Source organism: Vigna radiata, chromosome 10, assembly GCF_000741045.1.
Source record: "Vigna radiata var. radiata cultivar VC1973A chromosome 10, Vradiata_ver6, whole genome shotgun sequence".
Taxonomy (NCBI): Eukaryota; Viridiplantae; Streptophyta; class Magnoliopsida; order Fabales; family Fabaceae; genus Vigna; species Vigna radiata.
Window position 1 is genome coordinate 6,783,145 of NC_028360.1, and position 19,048 is coordinate 6,802,192.

At 33.6% G+C, this 19,048-nt stretch overlaps 3 protein-coding genes and 1 pseudogene across 4 annotated transcripts; 2 read left to right on the forward strand and 2 right to left on the reverse strand.

The window, feature by feature from the left end:
* The first annotated feature begins 1,007 nt into the window (after nt 1-1,007).
* LOC106775382 lies at nt 1,008-2,431 on the forward strand (annotated as a pseudogene).
* A 630-nt stretch (nt 2,432-3,061) lies between these two features.
* Nucleotides 3,062-3,814, forward strand: LOC106775557 (putative lipid-transfer protein DIR1). The gene is made up of 2 exons (XM_014662701.2): nt 3,062-3,423; nt 3,520-3,814. The coding sequence occupies exons 1-2, from the start codon at nt 3,117-3,119 to the stop codon at nt 3,525-3,527; spliced, it is 315 nt and encodes a 104-aa protein (XP_014518187.1). The 5' UTR covers nt 3,062-3,116; the 3' UTR covers nt 3,528-3,814.
* A 309-nt stretch (nt 3,815-4,123) lies between these two features.
* LOC106775452 (sodium/hydrogen exchanger 4) lies at nt 4,124-13,749 on the reverse strand. Of its 2 annotated transcripts, none has more exons than XM_014662575.2 (14): nt 13,205-13,744; nt 12,661-12,779; nt 12,477-12,574; nt 12,317-12,376; nt 12,152-12,198; nt 11,867-12,058; nt 11,251-11,297; nt 11,100-11,166; nt 10,723-10,823; nt 10,542-10,643; nt 5,228-5,378; nt 5,066-5,128; nt 4,764-4,847; nt 4,124-4,552 (listed from the first exon to the last, which is right to left on the reverse strand). In XM_014662575.2, the coding sequence occupies exons 1-14, from the start codon at nt 13,370-13,372 to the stop codon at nt 4,268-4,270; spliced, it is 1,584 nt and encodes a 527-aa protein (XP_014518061.1). In that variant the 5' UTR covers nt 13,373-13,744; the 3' UTR covers nt 4,124-4,267. The 2 variants fall into 2 exon arrangements, 1 of the variants encoding a protein (XP_014518061.1); XR_002669829.1 differs by having other exon boundaries at nt 4,414-4,552; nt 4,704-4,847; nt 13,205-13,749.
* LOC111242609 lies at nt 7,789-10,533 on the reverse strand. Its single transcript, XM_022786694.1, has 2 exons — nt 8,105-10,533; nt 7,789-7,986 (listed from the first exon to the last, which is right to left on the reverse strand). The coding sequence occupies exons 1-2, from the start codon at nt 9,924-9,926 to the stop codon at nt 7,880-7,882; spliced, it is 1,929 nt and encodes a 642-aa protein (XP_022642415.1). The 5' UTR covers nt 9,927-10,533; the 3' UTR covers nt 7,789-7,879.
* Nucleotides 13,750-19,048: the final 5,299 nt, after the last annotated feature.

Here is a 19,048-nt window from a genome sequence, read left to right on the forward strand (position 1 = left end):
GAATAAAATATTGGAATGCATTAAATATGTCATTTTAATTGAGTTTTTATTCATTTTGTATTGTTTTGTTTTTTTAAAAGTTAAATATGTTTTTAAATTCTCACACTTTAACTTAAAATTTGTTTATGTATTAAACTTTCATACTCAACACATTAAAAAAATTATGTATCAATGTTTTAGTTGATATTTGAGTTATTTATAAGTTTGTTACGTTTTAATTTAAATGTCAATTTGAATATTATTAAGTATATAAAAAAATTTAGTCGTATTAGATTTATTTTTAAAGTTTGAATATCAAAATATATTAAAATTTGAAATACAATTATTATATTTTACTATGCATAATATGCTTCAATTTTATAAAAGATGTAGATTATGAAAAGGTAATAGCATTTTTGCAATTTATGACAAATAATAAGCTACTGTTCATTACTATGAAAATGCAATTTATGATAATGACTTATTTTTTGTTGTTGAATCTGAAGTTAATTTTTCAAGGTATTTAATAAAGTGTAGGAAGTACTAAAATAAATAAACAAAAGATAAAACTACACAACATCAATATTTTTTACATTAATGGATATTTGTGACGTTTGATAAACAATAGAGAGCATAGAAATACCATTAGGCTATAAACAATAAATATATAGAGTGATAGCATAGAAATACCATTACTTTTCAACCACTTTCACCAAATCTCATAATACTTTTCTTTTTATCTCTCTTGTATTATTGGATTCTTAACCTTATCATCCATCTTTGATTGATCAAGTGGTTGTTGAAAATTACAGTAAAAAGTATGACTAATAACACAGTGAAATGTGTTCATGAGACTAGCTCTCAAAAGTTTTTCTACCCAGTTTGAAATTAAATAACATTACACTTGAAACATGAATTAGGTGAAACTTTTTTCTAATTTTTTATGTATTTTACTAAGTCTATTTCTTTTGTCTCTGCTGAAAGAAACAACATAGGTGTCCATGATCTTTTTTTCTTCTATAAATATGGCTTTAAGAAGTTGTTTCTCACATTCTACTTTCCTCTTAGATTTCATTGTCTCTTGTTCACTTCTACTTTTGGCCACAATGGCTTGTTCACCTTCTCTGCACATAACAATGCTCCCATGGTTTGCAAATGAACACATCACACCTTTTCTGCAACTCTCCAATAGCCTTGCAGAAAGAGGACACAAAATCTCTTTTTTCATCCCAAAGCACACACATGCATCCTTCCAACACTTCAATCACCACCCTGATCTCATCTCCCTTATCCCAATCTGTGTTCCTCAGAATCATCATCATGGCCTTCCCCATGTTGCTGAAGAAGTCACATCAAAAGTTCATTCTTCCACTGTCTCACATTTTATGACTCCAATGCTCCTATGTGAGAAGGACATTGAAGTCCACCTGCTTGAGTTAAAGCCAAACGTTGTGTTCTTTGATCATGCATATTGGGTGCCAAAACCACGCTTAACTCAATGCTTAAAAATTAAGTCTTTAGTTTATCACGTTATAAGCTTTTCATCATTGACTTGTGAATCATCATATTCCTACCCTTTAGGGATATCTAAACGGTACTGCTGCAACATTGCTGAACATCATCCCCTGTTGCATGAACCAAAATTCCTTGCTGGATCAGGAAAAGTTGATCATGGTAAAGGCATTGTTCACACTGAAAGTTGTACTAACAGTATTCTAACTCAATCTTATGCAACAGGACTCAAAGGTTGTACAGTGATTGAAGGAGCTTATGTTGATTGTCATAGGAGGCATGTTACTGTACCGAAAGAAGCAACTTGCCTTAGTGATGAAAATTGGGCTAAATGGCTTGAAAATTATGAAGCTGGTAGTGTGGTTTATTGTTCCTTTGGTAGTGAGTGCACATTAGAACCATGTCAGTTTCAGGAAGTGGTGTTGGGGCTTGAGCTATCAGGCATGCCTTTTGTGGCAGCTCTTAGACCCCCTAAGGGTTTTGAGTGTGTGGAATCAGCACTTCCAAAAGGGTTTAAAGAGAGAGTTCAAGGAAGAGGGGTTGTGAGTAGTGCATATTTTCCTCACAGGTTCATTTTGGAGCACCCTTCAGTAGGGTGCTTTGTTACCCTTTGTGGACATTCTGGGTCTTTGTCTGGTGCACTGGTGAACAAGTGTCAGTTGGTTTTGTTGCCAAATCATGGTGAAATGGTGTTTAGTGCAGGGGTGATAGGAACCACCTTGAAGGTTGGAGTGGAAGCGGAGAAGTTTACCACTAAGAGGGTTTCTTTACTAAAGAGAGTGTTTGCAAGACTCTGAAATTCTGCAAAATTGAAGTTAATCTATGATTGGCTTATCTAAGAAATAAAATAGATAAGACCCTTATGTTGTGCCGTTGATCAATACAATTATTTGATGTTTTGTGCAATTAAAGTATATATGCATATTTTATTTTTATGAAATGTGTTTAAAGAATATAAGATCAATGAACAGTAAAATATTGTTTTCCAGTATTTAAGACCATTACATTTTCCACCACTCCATATCAATATATACAATAAAGACATAAATACGTGGAAACCAACTTCCATTTTTAATTTAACTTTCTCAACTATTTTTCTTTTAGAATCCAAACACAGTCGGTGACCATTTTGTTTTAGTTTATAATTTAAAATACTTTTTTTTTTTCCAGTTTGTTTACACTCAATCCATGACAATTAATCTCTTAAAAAATAACATGAGAGAACAACACATGAATAGTGTATTATGTCAAAGAAATTTTCACTTCTTTAACTGATATAGCTTATTAAATATAGAAAACAACCAAATAAGGTTCAGTACAAGTTGATGCATGACCAGATTCAAACCATATTGCAGGTTCTTTTGTCATTTCTTATTCATAATAGCAAGTAATGGAGCTGTTTACGTTTAGTTGTGTTTAAGGCCAAATCTTTAATTCTAAAAAGTAAACCAATCTCGTGAACATCCACAGAGTGGATTCACATGACACACCTAAAAGTTTGTGAAACCAATACAAAATATTAATCTAACAACACTCCAAATTGCAGTGTATATAAATTAACATTTAAGGCAAAACCACAAATGTAGATTAGATCTAGTTGCTTGGAGAACCTGGTCAAGGAGAATATGGCACATACTAGTGGCAATGTTCGGGTGCAGTGGCTACTAGCAACCTTGCTCATTGCCATGTTAGGTGGTGCCAAAGCTATTGCTTTATGTGACACAGAGTCAAGTAAACTAAGTGCATGCTATGCAGCAGTTACTGGGCAACACCCTCCAAAACCAAGTGAAAAATGCTGTGATGTTGTTAAGCATTCCAATTTGCCTTGTCTTTGCAGATACAAGTCTGTCCTACCAGCCTTTGGATTCAACCCCACCAATGCTTTGGCCTTGCCCAGTAAATGTGGTCTGAAAACACCACCGGAATGTAGAGGTAACAGTCTTATGCCTGAGTAGAACTTTTATTAACATAAATACAACTTAGACTGATTAGATAGTGTTTCTTGATTAAATCTTCTTCATTTTGCAGTGGTTTGAAGAATTTCTTGAGAATCACAGCCATTTTGAGCACCCTTTAGTCTTTAGTTTGCTTTCATGTGCTGTATTGATGCTGGAGAAGCTTTTAAATTGGCATTTTGGTCCCATCTAATAAAAGAGTAGTTTATTTTCAATCTCTGCCTTTTCCTCACATGTTTGCAAGGTGTGTTATGTACCAGCTTCCTATCAAGTCTACAATGGCGTTTGATGCGCTACCACTCAAAATATCAAGCCATGTATCATGCAACTTCGATCTGTAGTCTAATAAAATGTCTGTCTTTTTTTTTTTTTGTTTTCTGAATTCAATGCACATAAATAAATGGATTAGAACAGAAGTATTTGAATGATTTCAATGCACTAGTATCTGGTCACAGAAAGGCAACAATCTAAAACAAGTCATTATGCAAGAACCACTTGCTCATGAACTTAACTCAATAAAACTATTTTAATCAACATGATTAGTTAACTCAAATGTCTGCAGCTGCTACCAATCCACAACATTCATGTCCAAAGGAAAATATGCACTTCATTGAAGGTTCAAGTAAGTTCACACTCCTGTTTGATAATCCAATGACAGTTCCTTCCTTATTACTTACCATATTCCTTATTTGAGCATAAGAAAAACACTGGCAATGAATCCTTATTGCAGCCACTCATCTTCAAAATTGGATTTAAATGGATCATCATTTGTGATTCAACATTCAAGTGCATCACTGAGATATACATGATTTGCAATACTGCTAGCACTGTGACCCGTTATGATGAGGTCCCCCAAAGAAAGGTCTCATGTAGGCATCATCAAACCTCCTCCAATAGTGATGTATGGTGAACACAGGACTTTCTATTAACATGGACAAACTTTCCTTTGCGCGGCTGATGTTGGTGGCTGCGGACTCCTCAAGGGAGAGCAAAGGTAGATTCAAGTCCTCAATTTGTGTACCCGATTCTTCGTGGACGATGTTTTTCCTTGTAGCAGCGTGGGGTAGCAGATATCTTATTAATGGTTTTGTGAGAAAACCAAACACCTGCAATGATATTGGAGCTATATCAATTACTTCAAGGTTGTACCAATGCATAAGAATGAACAAGCAACATGTGATCAAAAGGTGGATGACAGCAGATGCAAGAATTGATTTCACTAAGAAAACAGTTGAAAATTAATCTTTTTAACTCCACCTGAATTGTTCTAAAGTCGTTATTTGTTACTTTCAGGACAGAGGGAATGCCTCAACTCACCAGTGTGCTGAAAAGGACAACAATAATGGTGTTGGTAATCATTGTTGCTTTAACTGGATCAGAAGTAACTCCAGAAAATGTGAACTGCATTAATAAAAGAGAAGAATCAATGGCATCAACTTCTTAAGGTATTAATGTGACTGGTTGTTTTATAACTGTGGGAGGAATGTCCATAAACAACACAATGGTAAATAAAACCTGATAGGATTATCCACAAAAGAGGAATAAGAAGCTGACAGTCTTTGGATTAAAACTCATATATTTGATAAAATTTGTGTAGAACTTTGAATTCATGCATATACCTGTTTGAAAGCCAGAGCAATGGAGACAGCTCCCCTCATTAGCCCTGCCCACCAAACGATTATCTGGATGGTTTATCAAACATAAGAAGCCAATCAATAACAATAGATAGTTGCTCAATTAACTGTATGTATGAGATTATCATACAAAACATGTTTAGTAACCTGCTGTCTGAAAGTGATGCGGGATGCTTGGTCAGAACTAGCACGTGTGTTCGTATAATTGGCAATAGCAGAGAGAGGGAAAACAAATGCAGCACGCCCAACTAATATCAATAGGATTAAGGAACTGTATATCCCCAGCAGACTTCCGTAACTGCAGTGAGTTAGTGGACAAGATAATCTTTATTAGAGAGGAATAACGTTTATCATACTAATGTGATGTTTGCAACATATCTCACAAATTATTCTTAAGAAAATTCCAGAAACACAAGTGTTGCAAAACAAATGCTTGAGATTCTTAGGGCCAATGCAGAGAGCAATGCAGATTATCAGAGTGAAAGGATTATGCAGAGACAGAGAGGAAGTAAAACGAACTGAATTTCATTATTAACAGGAGAAGGTATACAACGAAGTATGTAAACTGTGAAAAGGGACTAACTGTCAAAGTTAGTTACATCAGTTTGAAAACAGAATAACAACAACACACCCTCCTTAATCTGAGTTTTCAAACAGTTTAACACCAAGTAAATCTCGTAGCCTCTCAAATCTGTTTATCCTTAAGGCTTTAGTAAAGACATCAGCCACTTGATCTTCTGTGCAGCAGTAAACCAACTCTCTGTCTTTGTTAACTTGATCTCTCAAGAAGTGGAACTTTGTTTCAATGTGTTTGCTCTTACCGCAAACTGGATTTTTAGAAAGACTTATGGCAGATTTATTGTCGACTAACAACTTAATTGGTTTCTTATATTCAAGCTTCAACTCATCAAGTATTGTTTCCGGCCATATACACTGACAGGCTGTTTCTGCAGCTGAAATATATTCAGCTTCGCAGGATGATAGAGCAACTACGCCTTGCTTCCTGGAGCACCATGAAACAGTTGCACCCACGTACTTAAACAGGTAGCCAAACGTGCTCCTTCTGTCAACCTTATCACCGCACCAGTCAGAATCACACCATACCTCCAAGGCTTCCTTTATACTGTCAGATTTTTTTGGAAAAAACAATCCAAAACCTGTCGTTCCTTTCAAATAACGTAAGATATGTTTGGCAGTATGACTGCATGGGGTCATTCATAAACCTACTCAGCAGCCCAACTCCATAGCTTATATCTGGCCTGCTATTACAAATATATCTCAATGAGCCTATGATCTGTTTATACAAGGTTTCATCAACTTTCTCCTCATCAGTTTGACTAGACAATCTCATATTTGCCATAACTGGTGTAGCAGCGCTGTTGCACTTGGCCATGTTGAACCGATTCAAAACTTCAGCTATATATTTTCTTTGATGGAGAAACATTCCATCTTCCTTATGCAAGAACTCCAGTCCCAAAAAGTAACTTAGGCTGCCGAGATCAGTCATCTCATATTCTTCTTTCATCCTCTTCTTAAACTTTTCAATCTCATCCATCGAATCTCCCGTTATGAGCAGGTCATCAACATATAAGCAAATCAACAGCATACCTCGCTGTCCTGGAGCTTTCACATAGATTCCGAATTCTACAGTGCATTTCTGGAATCCAAGTTTGATGAGAAGAGCATTAATATGGTTGTTCCACGCACGAGGCGCCTGTCTGAGGCCGTATAAGGCCTTGTTTAGTTTATAAACTTTCTGCTCTTGTCCCTCCTTTTCAAACCCAGGAGGTTGTCTGACATAGACTTCTTCTTCTAAAGGCTCGTTAAGAAACGCAGACTTAACGTCCATTTGGCAGATTCTCCATCCTCGGAAGTTGGCCACTGCGATCACCAATCTCACAGTTTCAAGTCGTGCAACCGGTTCAAAGACATCCGTGAAATCAACTCCTGGTTTCTGCAAGAAACCCTTCGCTACAAGTCTAGCTTTAAGTTTCGCAATATCACCATTTGGTTTGTATTTGGTTTTGAACACCCACTTTACCTCAATGGGTTGCTTATGTTGAGGTGGCTTAACCATTTCCCAAGTCCTGTTCTTCTCGATTGACTTTAGTTCCTCAATCATAGCTTCTTTCCACTCCTTTATGTCAATTGCCTGTCTCCAAGTTATTGGTTCTGCATCAGCCAAGAATGCAAAATGAGTTAAATCTCCAGAATCTGTTATGTCACTATCTGCATACACTTCATGATCTGCTAGTCTTGTGGAGGGAAACTTCACTCTTTGTGACCTTCGGATGCTGCCTTCGTCATTAACAACGATCTATTTCATAGGAGTATTTCCATCTTCCAACCAGCCAGGGGTTAATTTTGATTTGTCATCAGTCTTTTGCCAATCATAAATAGCCCCTTCATCCACAATCACATCCCTACTGATGATGACCTGTTTCTTCTCTGGACTGTACAGCCTATACGCTCCTGTTGGGTGATATCCAACATGGATGAAAATCTCACTTTTGTCATCTAGCTTCTTCCGCCTTTCTTCTGGAATATGTTTGTAACACACAGATCCAAAAACTCACAAATGATTAACATTTGGCTTGTCACCTGACCAAGCTTCCTCAGGAGTGAAATCAGATAAGGCTTTTGTTGGGCACCTATTCAGTAAATACGTTGCTGTAGACACAGCTTCACCCCATAATAAGTGTGGCAGTTTCTTGGCTTTAAGTAAGCATCTGGTCATGTCAAGCAACATCCTATTCCTCCTTTCAGCGATGCCATTATGTTGTGGTGTATATGGGGCTATCACCTCATGTACGATGCCTTTTCCAGTACAAAAACTGTCCATTTCGTGAGAGTTAAACTCTCCACCATCGTCTGTTCTAAAAATCTTAACCTGCAAACCAGATTGTCTCTCCACCATTGCGCAAAATTTAACAAAACGTAAGTATACATCTTTCTTTTCTTTAAGCAAGTAGATCCAAATCTTCCTAGTCCATTCATCTACGAAGATTAAGAAGTACTTGTTACCTCCGATTGACTCCACATTGAAGGGTCTGCACACATCTGAATAGATGACAGCAAGGGGTTGTTTGGCTCTCTTGTATGTAGTTTTCTTAAATTCATTTCTGGTATGCTTCCCTATAGCACACGCTTCACATACTCTGTCAGGTATTTGTATTGCTGGAACCCCTTTCACAAAATTCTTGGATTTTAGCAAGCTCAGACTCTGAAAGTTCAGATGACCGAAACGACAGTGCCACAACCAAGCTTCCTCTTTCGTATCAATTGCAGCCAAACATTGTACAACAACAACATCTAGTTTTACCTTAAACGTTCTATTCTTGGCAAGCGGGGCTTTGAGAACGAGTTGCTGCCTTTCGTCAAACACCTCCATGTGCTTCTGATGCATCTTCATCGTATATCCTTTTTCAAGAAGCTGTCCCAAGCTCAACAAATTACTCTTCATATTTGGGACGTATAACACATTGTTCATATATGCAGATCTCCCATCCTTGCGTTTGATCAAGATCTTGCCAGCCCCTTCAGCCATGATAACGCTATCATCAGCAAACCGCACATTACTTCTGATTTTTGGATCAAGATCTAACAACCATTCTTTCCTCCCCGTCATGTGATTTGAACATGCTGTATCTAAATACCAACAAGTCTCATCTTCTGCATGATGCGTTTCATGTGCCATCGACACGTGTACATCCTCTTCCTGACACCTGTCTTCGTTGGGTGTTCTGTTTGCCTTCTTTTCTTGACACTTGCCTCCGCTGCATGCTACCACCTTGCACACGTTCAAACAATTTTCCTGTGCTAAACTCCACTGCTGCGTTTCTTTATCTGAATCGATAGCACTCATCAATAGCACGTGATCTGAATCGGAATTGTCAGCTTCTTGCGCAAGATTAGCTTCCTCTTTTCCTTTGTTTTTCATCGCTTCTTCGTTGTGCCAGCATTCGGATGNNTAGTGTCCGAACTTACTGCATGTGAAACATTGAATGTTTCTTTTGTCAACCTTGCTTCTTCCTCTTCCTCTTGAATACTTTCCGCCTCTCTTGCCGCCATTCTTGTTTTCACTGTTTTCATCTTCATCATTTTGGTCGGCACCACTCGAATTTCTGCCACCAGCTCGACCTCCCCGAGCACGTCCTCTTCCTCTGCCATGGCCTCTGGGTTTGTAATCATTTCTTGTTTGTAAAGCTTGACTCACGCCTTGAGAAGCTTTTTCAGCATTCCTTCTTTCAACTAACCTCTGCTCAAACGCTTCTAAGGAATTCTGCAATTCCTCCACCCTCATCTGCTCGAGATCCTTGGTTGCTTCTATGGTCAAGGCTATATGATCAAATTGAGGGGTTAGCGTTCGAAGTATTTTTTCAACAATTTTCTTGTCCTTCACTACCTTGTCGCACCCTCTCATTGCATTCACAATCAATTGGATTCTTCCAATGTACTCTACAACTGTTTCTTGTTCCCCCATAGTGAGAAGCTCATACTGCCTCTGGAGTGACTGCAATCTAACTTTCTTGGCTTTCCCAGAATTGCCATAACCATCCTGTAAGATGTCCCAAATCTCTTTCGCCGTAGTAGCCTTTGAAATCTTCTGAAAGATTGTTGCGGATACGCACTGATGTAGCAGCATTCGCGCTTTACAATCCAATTTTCGATTTTCCTTGTACTGCCTCTTAACTGCTTCTGTGTCGTCTTTGGAAGGTTCTTTGAAACCTTTTCTTACAATTTCATCGACTTCTTGGAAACCGAGGATCGCATCCATCTTGATGCACCAATCATCAAATCCTTTACCATCAAATACAGGTAGGTTGCTATGCATCATCCCAGCCATTACGTACGAACACCTTTCTTCTTTGACACGTCTTGAGCTGTCCGCACCGAGTTTCGAACCTTGCTCTGGATACCACTCTTAGGGCCAATGCAGAGAGCAATGAAGATTATGCAGAGTGAAAGGATTATGCAGAGACAGAGAGGAAGTAAAATGAACTGAATTTCATTATTAACAAGAGAAGGTATACAACAAAGTATATAAACTGTGAAAAGGGACTAACTGTCAAAGTTAGTTACATCAGTTTGAAAAACAGAATAACAACAACAGAGATCAAGTGTGTCATAATGAAAACGATTTCAAGCAGCAGAAAATGAAGCTAACATGTGGTTTCATTCATAAATCCAATTATTACTGAATGTTTCACAATTAGATGCAGATAATACTTTACAATTAAAAGTAATGTTTTTTTTTTATCATAACCAATTGTGTCATAATCTGATAGACATTGTTGAAACAGTGGCTGAAGTCACATTGACTTATATATGTAGGTAGTGATACCATGCAGCACAAGAAAATGCATTAGACCAAAAATTCTGCCATCAGTGTGTGATGTATTGGTCAGTAGTAAACTCTGGATAAAATACAATTGTTGAGAGTTGTAGAAAGGATTAGGACCTTAATTTAGTCATCTTCCACTTCTCAATGTCAAGGGCATCCATGCCCACATATAGGAATATGAAGGTTTCTGCAATAAATGACATTGTTGCAAACACATGCCTGAAGAAGGGAAACAAATCAGGAAACCATTTTAAATCTGGAAATTGCTGAAATCTTTGATGGATTAATTAATCCCTACCTGGTTGTGATTCTTGAAGTTTCAGTCACATTATACCATGCATAATGTGACATGAGTATTCCACAAAAGAAAACGGTGATGATTCCACTTAGATCACATAGCTGCAAGAATTTGCAATAAAATGGATGGCCAAAACAAAAAACCCAAGTTATTTCTATATTTCTGGTTTAGTTCATCATTGTAGACAGAAATAGATAGTCTTTGAATAAAGATAGAATGTTTTGGCAAAAATTTATCTGATTCTAAGTTTTACACTACATTGGCTCCTTATAAATCCCAAATCTCCATTAGCTTAGCTACCAACATGCCATTAATATCATCAATGCCATTAATGAGAAATCAATAGCAAAAAAATTCTATGAGCTTCCTTCCAATACCTCTGCCAACATATAGGATAGGTATGCCATTAATATCATCACTGCAATTTCACGAACACTTGAATGTCTGAATGCATATGCAGAGACAAACTTGTTAACATTTACTCAAAATTTCATCTGAAAATCATATTTTGTGAGAAATTTGACATACCTTCCAAAGCATAAGGCTTTCAAGATATATGATGTGAGGAGGCCAGCCTGCATAAATATGCATTTATTTAGAGAAAGCACATAAGACGAAAAATAAGATGAGAAAGTACAAGGACTAAATATTTGTTCAAAATAAACATGCAATTTGACTCTTACTTGATCATAGCTTTCAACTAATCATGATAGGAGACTTACATACATGGAAAAGCACTTTTCAGTTCCATACAGATTCCCTTCCTTCACAATTACAATCCAAATGCTCTTTATAAAGTCATGTACTGTGTTAACACAATACATTTACAAGTGTGTAATGTGCAAGTCAAGCATGGAAACAACTTGCAAATTTCTTCGATAAAAGTCCAAGTTAAAAATGAAATGAACGTTTTGAATCAAATGTTAATTCCCAGAGACAAACTAAAAGGTAAGCAAGACAAGCTTTGTAAACTTCACTCATGAATGCTCTTTCATGCAACTGTGTAGGTAACATAAGATGCAAGTGAAAGACACACAAGTAACTAACTAAAGAAATTAAGAAGAAATTCATAAAGTCAGCTGATCATACATGAAGAAAATTAACAGGCAAAATTTGCATCCAACTTTTCATTAATGAAACTCACTAGAACTCCTAGACTGGTGCTTAATCCGAATAGATAGAAGAAATCTCCAATAAACCGGAATGTGTTGCTGCTAAATTTTGAAACATCAAGCTTTTGCACTGCATTGAAGAGAACAACTGATGTGGCATCATTTACCACTCCTTCCCCAAAGACTAGGCTGTAAAGTAAAGGAGTATCATCTTGATGCAGAACCTACAACAGATTCCAAATTCAGAGTTTGACAATTAAGAGCATACAAAAAGAGTTAGATGAAATGAAACACTACCATTTAGCAATCTAACCAACCTGCAGGGTACAAACTGTGTCCGTTGCTGAGAAAATTGTTCCTATAGCTGAATCAAATCAAGATAAGCTTACTATTTTTCATCCAAATCCGATATATCTAAGTACATGGTTCATTTAAAACATAGTCTGTATTTGTGCAGTATTGAAATGATCCAATGGCCTCACCAAGATAATCTTTCCCTGTCAGACCAAGCAAGTTCAACTTGGGGAATATCCACCAGCTGCCTAAATGAACCAAATACAAAGACTAAAAGGTAAATCATTCTTGAAAAATTTTCACTGTGGCAAACTATAAGGCAAGGAAAAACTGAAATTTCATCATTACCGCAAGTAATAACAAAAGTTGAAATGAAAACACCGATGACACCAAACATCATGATGGTAAAAAAGTTATGGAAGAATTGTTTCTTCTTCACCTGAAATCTGTTAGGAGGGTTAACTCTACACATATTAAGAAAAGTTTTGAACAACAAGAGCTGCTTTAACTCTAACATAAGACAAACTCTTACCCTGCATTGAATATTATGGGAGGAAGGAGATATATGAAGAATAGTTCTTCATTAAATGTAAGTATGTGAGAACTCTTTCCTTTGGTGATCAATAACAGTATAATTCCAGCAATGATTCCCTACCAAGGAGAAAGTTAGACACACAAAGGCTCAATAAAAGTGTGTATTCAACATTAATTTCTTTTAATAATCCTACAAAATCATCCATAAACACTAGTCTGAAACAATTCAGTAAATCTGAAACAATTCAGTAAAGCAGAAAACTACTAAAAAAGTTCATTCTTTGAGAAGATCCTATGCTTCATCTTTTGTTCTTAGTGCCTTTGTAAATATTGACTAGTCCATATTCATTGAGTGAGTAATTTTCTTGACATACACAGATTCAACCCTCACCCTCCCAAACAAACCATTTACCATGAAACTAATCATATAGTATGAGATTCTTCATAAGCTATCTTTTCAACCATTATTGTTCTGTCAACAAAGGATCATACATAATGAAGAGAAATGATGCATAACTGATAACGGAGAGAATGAAGCTTACAATTATGATGGCAACTATGGATTCATTAATCCATCGATTTTCTTCAAGCAAGTGACCAATGACCAAGCAAAGGCAGAGAACAGCCACAAAAAGTGAAATAGGCACTACTTCTGCATGTTCACTAGCCAAATTCTTGGTACATTCAGAGATCAGACTCAGTGGTACCATACTTCTGAATTTTTCTCTCTAATTAGTAAAACTTTCTATAATGATGGTACTCTCTCAGAACTCATCTCATTAGCTCATATACATAATAATAGATATAAAACTAATTTTGTCGGAAAACTTAGAAAACACAGAATCAGTAAACATGGGAACTCAATTGTTGTTTGCTGTTCTAGTATGATTGATCATAAACAGAAACGAACGAGACACAAACAAGAACGTGTAGCGATGATAGCAAGGAACATTGCATGAAGAAATAACGTGTCACTCTCAAAATCAGTCTAAGATTGGAGAACTGACACCATGCAAAGTTAACCTAATACTGTGTAGTTGGTCACATCACATTGTACGTATTGTACTCAAATTACTTTAAGACACACCATTTCAAAAATTAAGATTTGTCCCATCTGTACTAGTATAACTAGTAACATATAGTTAAATTTATAATTTTGTTATATTTTTAATTTTTTGGTTCAATTTAGATATTTACTAGAAATTATGTATAACTTAAAATTTTAATATTTGTTTCCAAATATCCTCATATTCATATATACTCTGTCTTATCTTTTTTATTTATAAATTGTGCATGTTAGAAAAATGTTACTTTTATCAAAATATTTTTACTTTTATATAATTTTAATGAGACGTAAATGTTAAAATATTTAAATTAAATTTTGTAACTGTTAATTTTTTATTTTAAAAATAAGTTCAACAGACATTTATGATGCCAAAATTATTTTTATGAGTAATTATTATATATTTTAATTTCAATTCTCTCTCTGTAGCGTGTGCAGTATACAATAAAATTTGTCCTTGTAAAAGATTGTAATCACATCTTAATAATAACATTTTATGCACATAATTTATCACTATTTTTTATTAATATAACTTATTCTATAATATATAACATAATCTTACATATTTTATAATTATTTTTTATTTAGGGATATTATGATATCTAATTTTTTAAATTATATTTTTTATTTGTTATCATGAAAATAGTATGTACATTTCCACTAATAAAAATAATAAATATGTATATTATATGATAAACTATATATTATAATTACTATTATTATTATTATTATTGTAATATAATATTTTGTAACAACGTAGAAAATAAAGTATTAGAGTAGATAAGTATATTAAAATAGTAAGACGAACATTTTTTTTTAAAAATAATCTTATAATATAAATAAAACTTTCTAAAGCTCGGTTAATTATCTAAAACACTTCTATCTCTCTATAATACTATTCACCTAGAGTTTTTTTGCCTTCTCTCTAGATTTTCTCTCATTTGAGCTGTCAGTTTGACGATCAGGAGGTATCTAGACGATCCTGACGTCAAGGACTACAATCTAGACCGATCAATTTATTGTTTTGAGTCGGTAAGTCGTTTTTCTCTTTTCTCGTACGTTCTTGAACCTAATCATGAAATTGAGAAAAATAGTTAAAATTGGTAATTTTGGTTTGAGTTGCATAATTCTACAAAATTTCGTTCTGCAGATTATGCAAACTCGCTCAACGAGTAGATTCGCTCAGCGAGTCACCCTGGTGAGATGCTCTTTGATAGGGCATTCGCATAGCGAATTAGTGTGTTCTGCGAATGACTATAGAGAGTTACTCTCTGCCTAGGCATTTGCACATCGAGTTGGTGCATTGTGCGAATGGTTAGAGAGGATTTCTCTTTGTCTAGTGATTCACATAGCGAATTTGAGCGTTGTGCAACTGGTCTTGGGATCACTGCCAGATTAATTCAAATAGCGAAGGGGTGCGCTCTACGAGTGTTTGGGGAGCATGAGCCACTACTTGGGAGCTCTCGCATAGTGATTAGGGGCGCTATGCGAGGGGTTAGGGTTTGATGCTATTGAGAGTTTATTCGCACAACAAGTCTAATCACTGTGCGAATGGTTGTGAAGGATGAGTCTCTGTTTGAGGATTCGCACAACGAGTTGGGTCGCTGTACGAGAACCCTCTGGGTTCGCTGTGTGAGAAGGTGCGTTGAGTGAATGGTCCATGTTTTACTTTGTTCTTTTCTCATTTCTTTCTGAGGATGTAATGATATGTTTAGAGTTAAATTGAGTATAATTTTGTTGTGCATATTGGTGAAGTATATATTTTAGTTGTAGCATAATTGATGAAAGTGGATCCATGACTCAAGGTGAGATTATTGGAAGTAATTTTGGTTGATAAGGTTGTTGTGTGGTATAAACGTATGGAGCTTAGAAATGGTAAGTCTATTCCGACACTTTAATGATCATTCATCCTTAAGTAGAGGGGATTGATGCAAGTGGTGAGAATAGCGGGAGGTCCTTATCTATATACTTAGAGTTTAGTCATAGATAGTGTAAGGACTAACCTTGTATAGGGTTGGAGAGTGCCAGCTGAGCTATACAAGTGCAAAGACTACCAAGAGTTTGACATTTATACTAATCCGGAAGAGTCGTATCGAGTATAGATGCATGGGTATATAGTGTGGATTTGTTCCAGTTCAAGTTGCTTGTATGAAATAATTATATAAATATGAATGTTTCTTATTTATCTAGCTTACCCTTTTGTTTGTGTTTGTCATTTGTATGTGATGGCGTTCTTTCCTTTTGCAATGATCATCCTATGGATGTGAGCAGATGGAGACGAGTTATTAAGGGAGCAGACTTTGGATGGAGGTGATCTAGTTGCTTAAACTAGTTAAAATAGAATTTTAAAACCAAACTAGTGGTGTATAAAGTTTTAAATTCTATGGTTATTTTGGATAACTATATAATATAATACTTTATATCATATCCAGATGACTATATTATTTTATCATGTGTGTGGTGATTCCTTTATATAGTTATATTATATTTGTGGAATGTTATATTTAATTTGGTTTTATTATATAAATATGTAATTACAATTTAATGAATTGATATATTATACGAGAAATTAATTTTTAATAAAATTTATGAGTTATTTCTTATAATATGAACCATGTGTATTTCTAACATGTTTAAATATAAATATAATGGTGTATAATACACGTTATTATTTTTTTAATATCATTTAGTCAAAGTTAATTACAAAATCCGCGTTGCATCAATTTTTTTAAAATTAAAAACTCAATTGAGATAAAAAAATAAAAAAAATTGAAAAATCTATCTACGGATTAAAATATCAGATATATTAAACTAAGTTTTTATTATGATTTTAATAGATAGGCTGGGAACTACGTGCCAAAAGAAAAAAAGTGGGGTGAAAGAAGCAATAACCTAATGTTGAATTTCTTAAAACTCCACCAATCCCCATAATATTTGCATTTGATAAGAAACTATCATCTACATTCAACTTAAATAAAAGAAAAAAAATATTGAAGGTATTAGACACACACACAAACGCATTATTTTTAAAAAATTGAAGTTAAAATTAATGTTTCATTTTTTATATAAATTATTCATAACTCATTAGTATAAAGATTGGTGAGTGAGTCTCCTTAAAAAAATGTCCTCTCACTGTTTTCGCACATATTCATCAATAATTTCTCTTGTAAAAAGAAAATTAATATAAACATATTTAAAAAAAGTCTTAATATTGAAAAGATAGTGTGTAAAGAGTCAAATCTATTGTACAAATAAGACATTAAAAAATATGATTGAGAGAATAAAAAACTAATTTTATATATTCTTTAACTTTTATTTTAATTATTTTGAGAGAAATCCAATTACCCAATACAATTTATTCTAATTATTACACATTTTAATAACTTCTAATTTAAATTTATTCTCAAGACTCACTATTAAAGTGCGTGTGTGTGATCAAATATCTTTCATTGTAATTAATTTGACTTAGTATGAGATAAATAAATATTTGTAGTCAGTGTTCTTGCAATTAAAGTTAAAGTTAAAGATAATAAATGTATTATACTAGTTAAAAAAGTATGTATATAGTTCTTTTTAAATAATTCTGTGGCTTTAAAAACCTTTTTAATTTTGACTATTGTATCATCAAGCTTTTCTTGTCTCATTTCTCATACCAAAACTATTAACAGTATTTATGATTCATCTTATCTCTTTAATTTATAATCAATCCAAAGATTTTTATTTTTCGGGTTAGAGTGCTATAAACTAAATCTAGTATATTTTAAAGATACATTGAATTATATTATTCGAGGTCCTTTCAAATTTAATATAATGTCTTCTATTTTGTAAAAATCGTGTTTTGAAATAATGCTTATCAATAATAAAATTTCTTAACTTCACAAATAATATTATTTATTTTAATAGTATTTATAATTTTTTATTTTATTAAAAACTTTTAGGTACTGATTTTATGAATAACCGTTGTCATATGAACCGTTTTCATATCCCTTCCTTATACTAGAGATATTACAATGTATCTGTTGATTACAAAATATGCCTTACAAATTATACACTTCTTTAATCATGTTACTAATTATAATTAATACTTAATATCAATTATACCAACAAATCAAATAAAATTGTTTTTCATCATATTCGAATCATATTTTTTTTATTGATAAATTGTTATTTAGTAATGATCAATAATTTTGGAATCAAAATAATATATTTAAATTGAAAGTAATTGTTTTAATATATAATATTTATGTAAACTTATTATATATACAAGGTAGTATTAACAATTTTTTTTATTTGTTATATTTTCTTACTTTTGCTTTTTATGGTTGGACATTTAAATAAGTTTAAGTTTTATTCATTAAGTAAAAATAAGAAAATTGAATAAAAAGATCCATAAATCTATTTTTTAAAAATTTTTGATTTAGAAGTAGTACTAATATCTTATGTGGAATAAGTTCATGTTTTATTTGTGTTATATATTTTTAATGAATTTTCTTAAAAGATTTATTAATTGTATCGGAATAAAAAAAAAATCTTCCTAATAAAAATTTCATGTAAGTGTATCCTATTATTGTTGGATGAAAAAAGTCACGTAGGTTTAGAATATTTCTATTCAATAAAGAGTATAAAGAAATAAATCATTTTTTATGAATAAATTATTGGAAATTCAAATATAAGTTTAAGTTTTTCCTTAAATAAAGATGGAAAAGTTAAATATCTTATAAGATAAAAAAATCATAAACTTTTTAAGCTGAAAATAATATTAATTTATTCGTAATTTTAATTTATTCATATATTGTATCCAATAAAACTTTAGGAAAAAAAATCCATCAATATAATTGAATCCAAAAATCCCATAGCTACCTTCAAGTTTCTTAACATTGCCTTAATCAGAAATTAATTTCTTCCATAATATTAATGCTTCGACTACATCTTAATACTGCTATTAATTCAAGTTTAAAAATATCATAAGTACTCTTTATATTTGATTAGGTCAATTTGCTCACACACATATAAGTTTATTATTGGATTGACCAAATGAAGCAAACGTGGTAGCATTTCCTTTCTTCTAATTATTTTTCTGATCTATCAATTTTAAATATTATAGTCGAATGTCTTAAATCATATGAACATACTTCCTTCACCAATGTTTATTTATGCCTATCACGTTCTATGGAATGTCGCATACCATTTTATTTGACAACCAATTATATATTATTAGAAATTTATTAAAAAAATGTAGAGTGCAACATTCGGTATATACATTAGAAAATATGATGCATGTACTACTCACATCAACGTGGGATAGTAGAGATTTGACTCTACT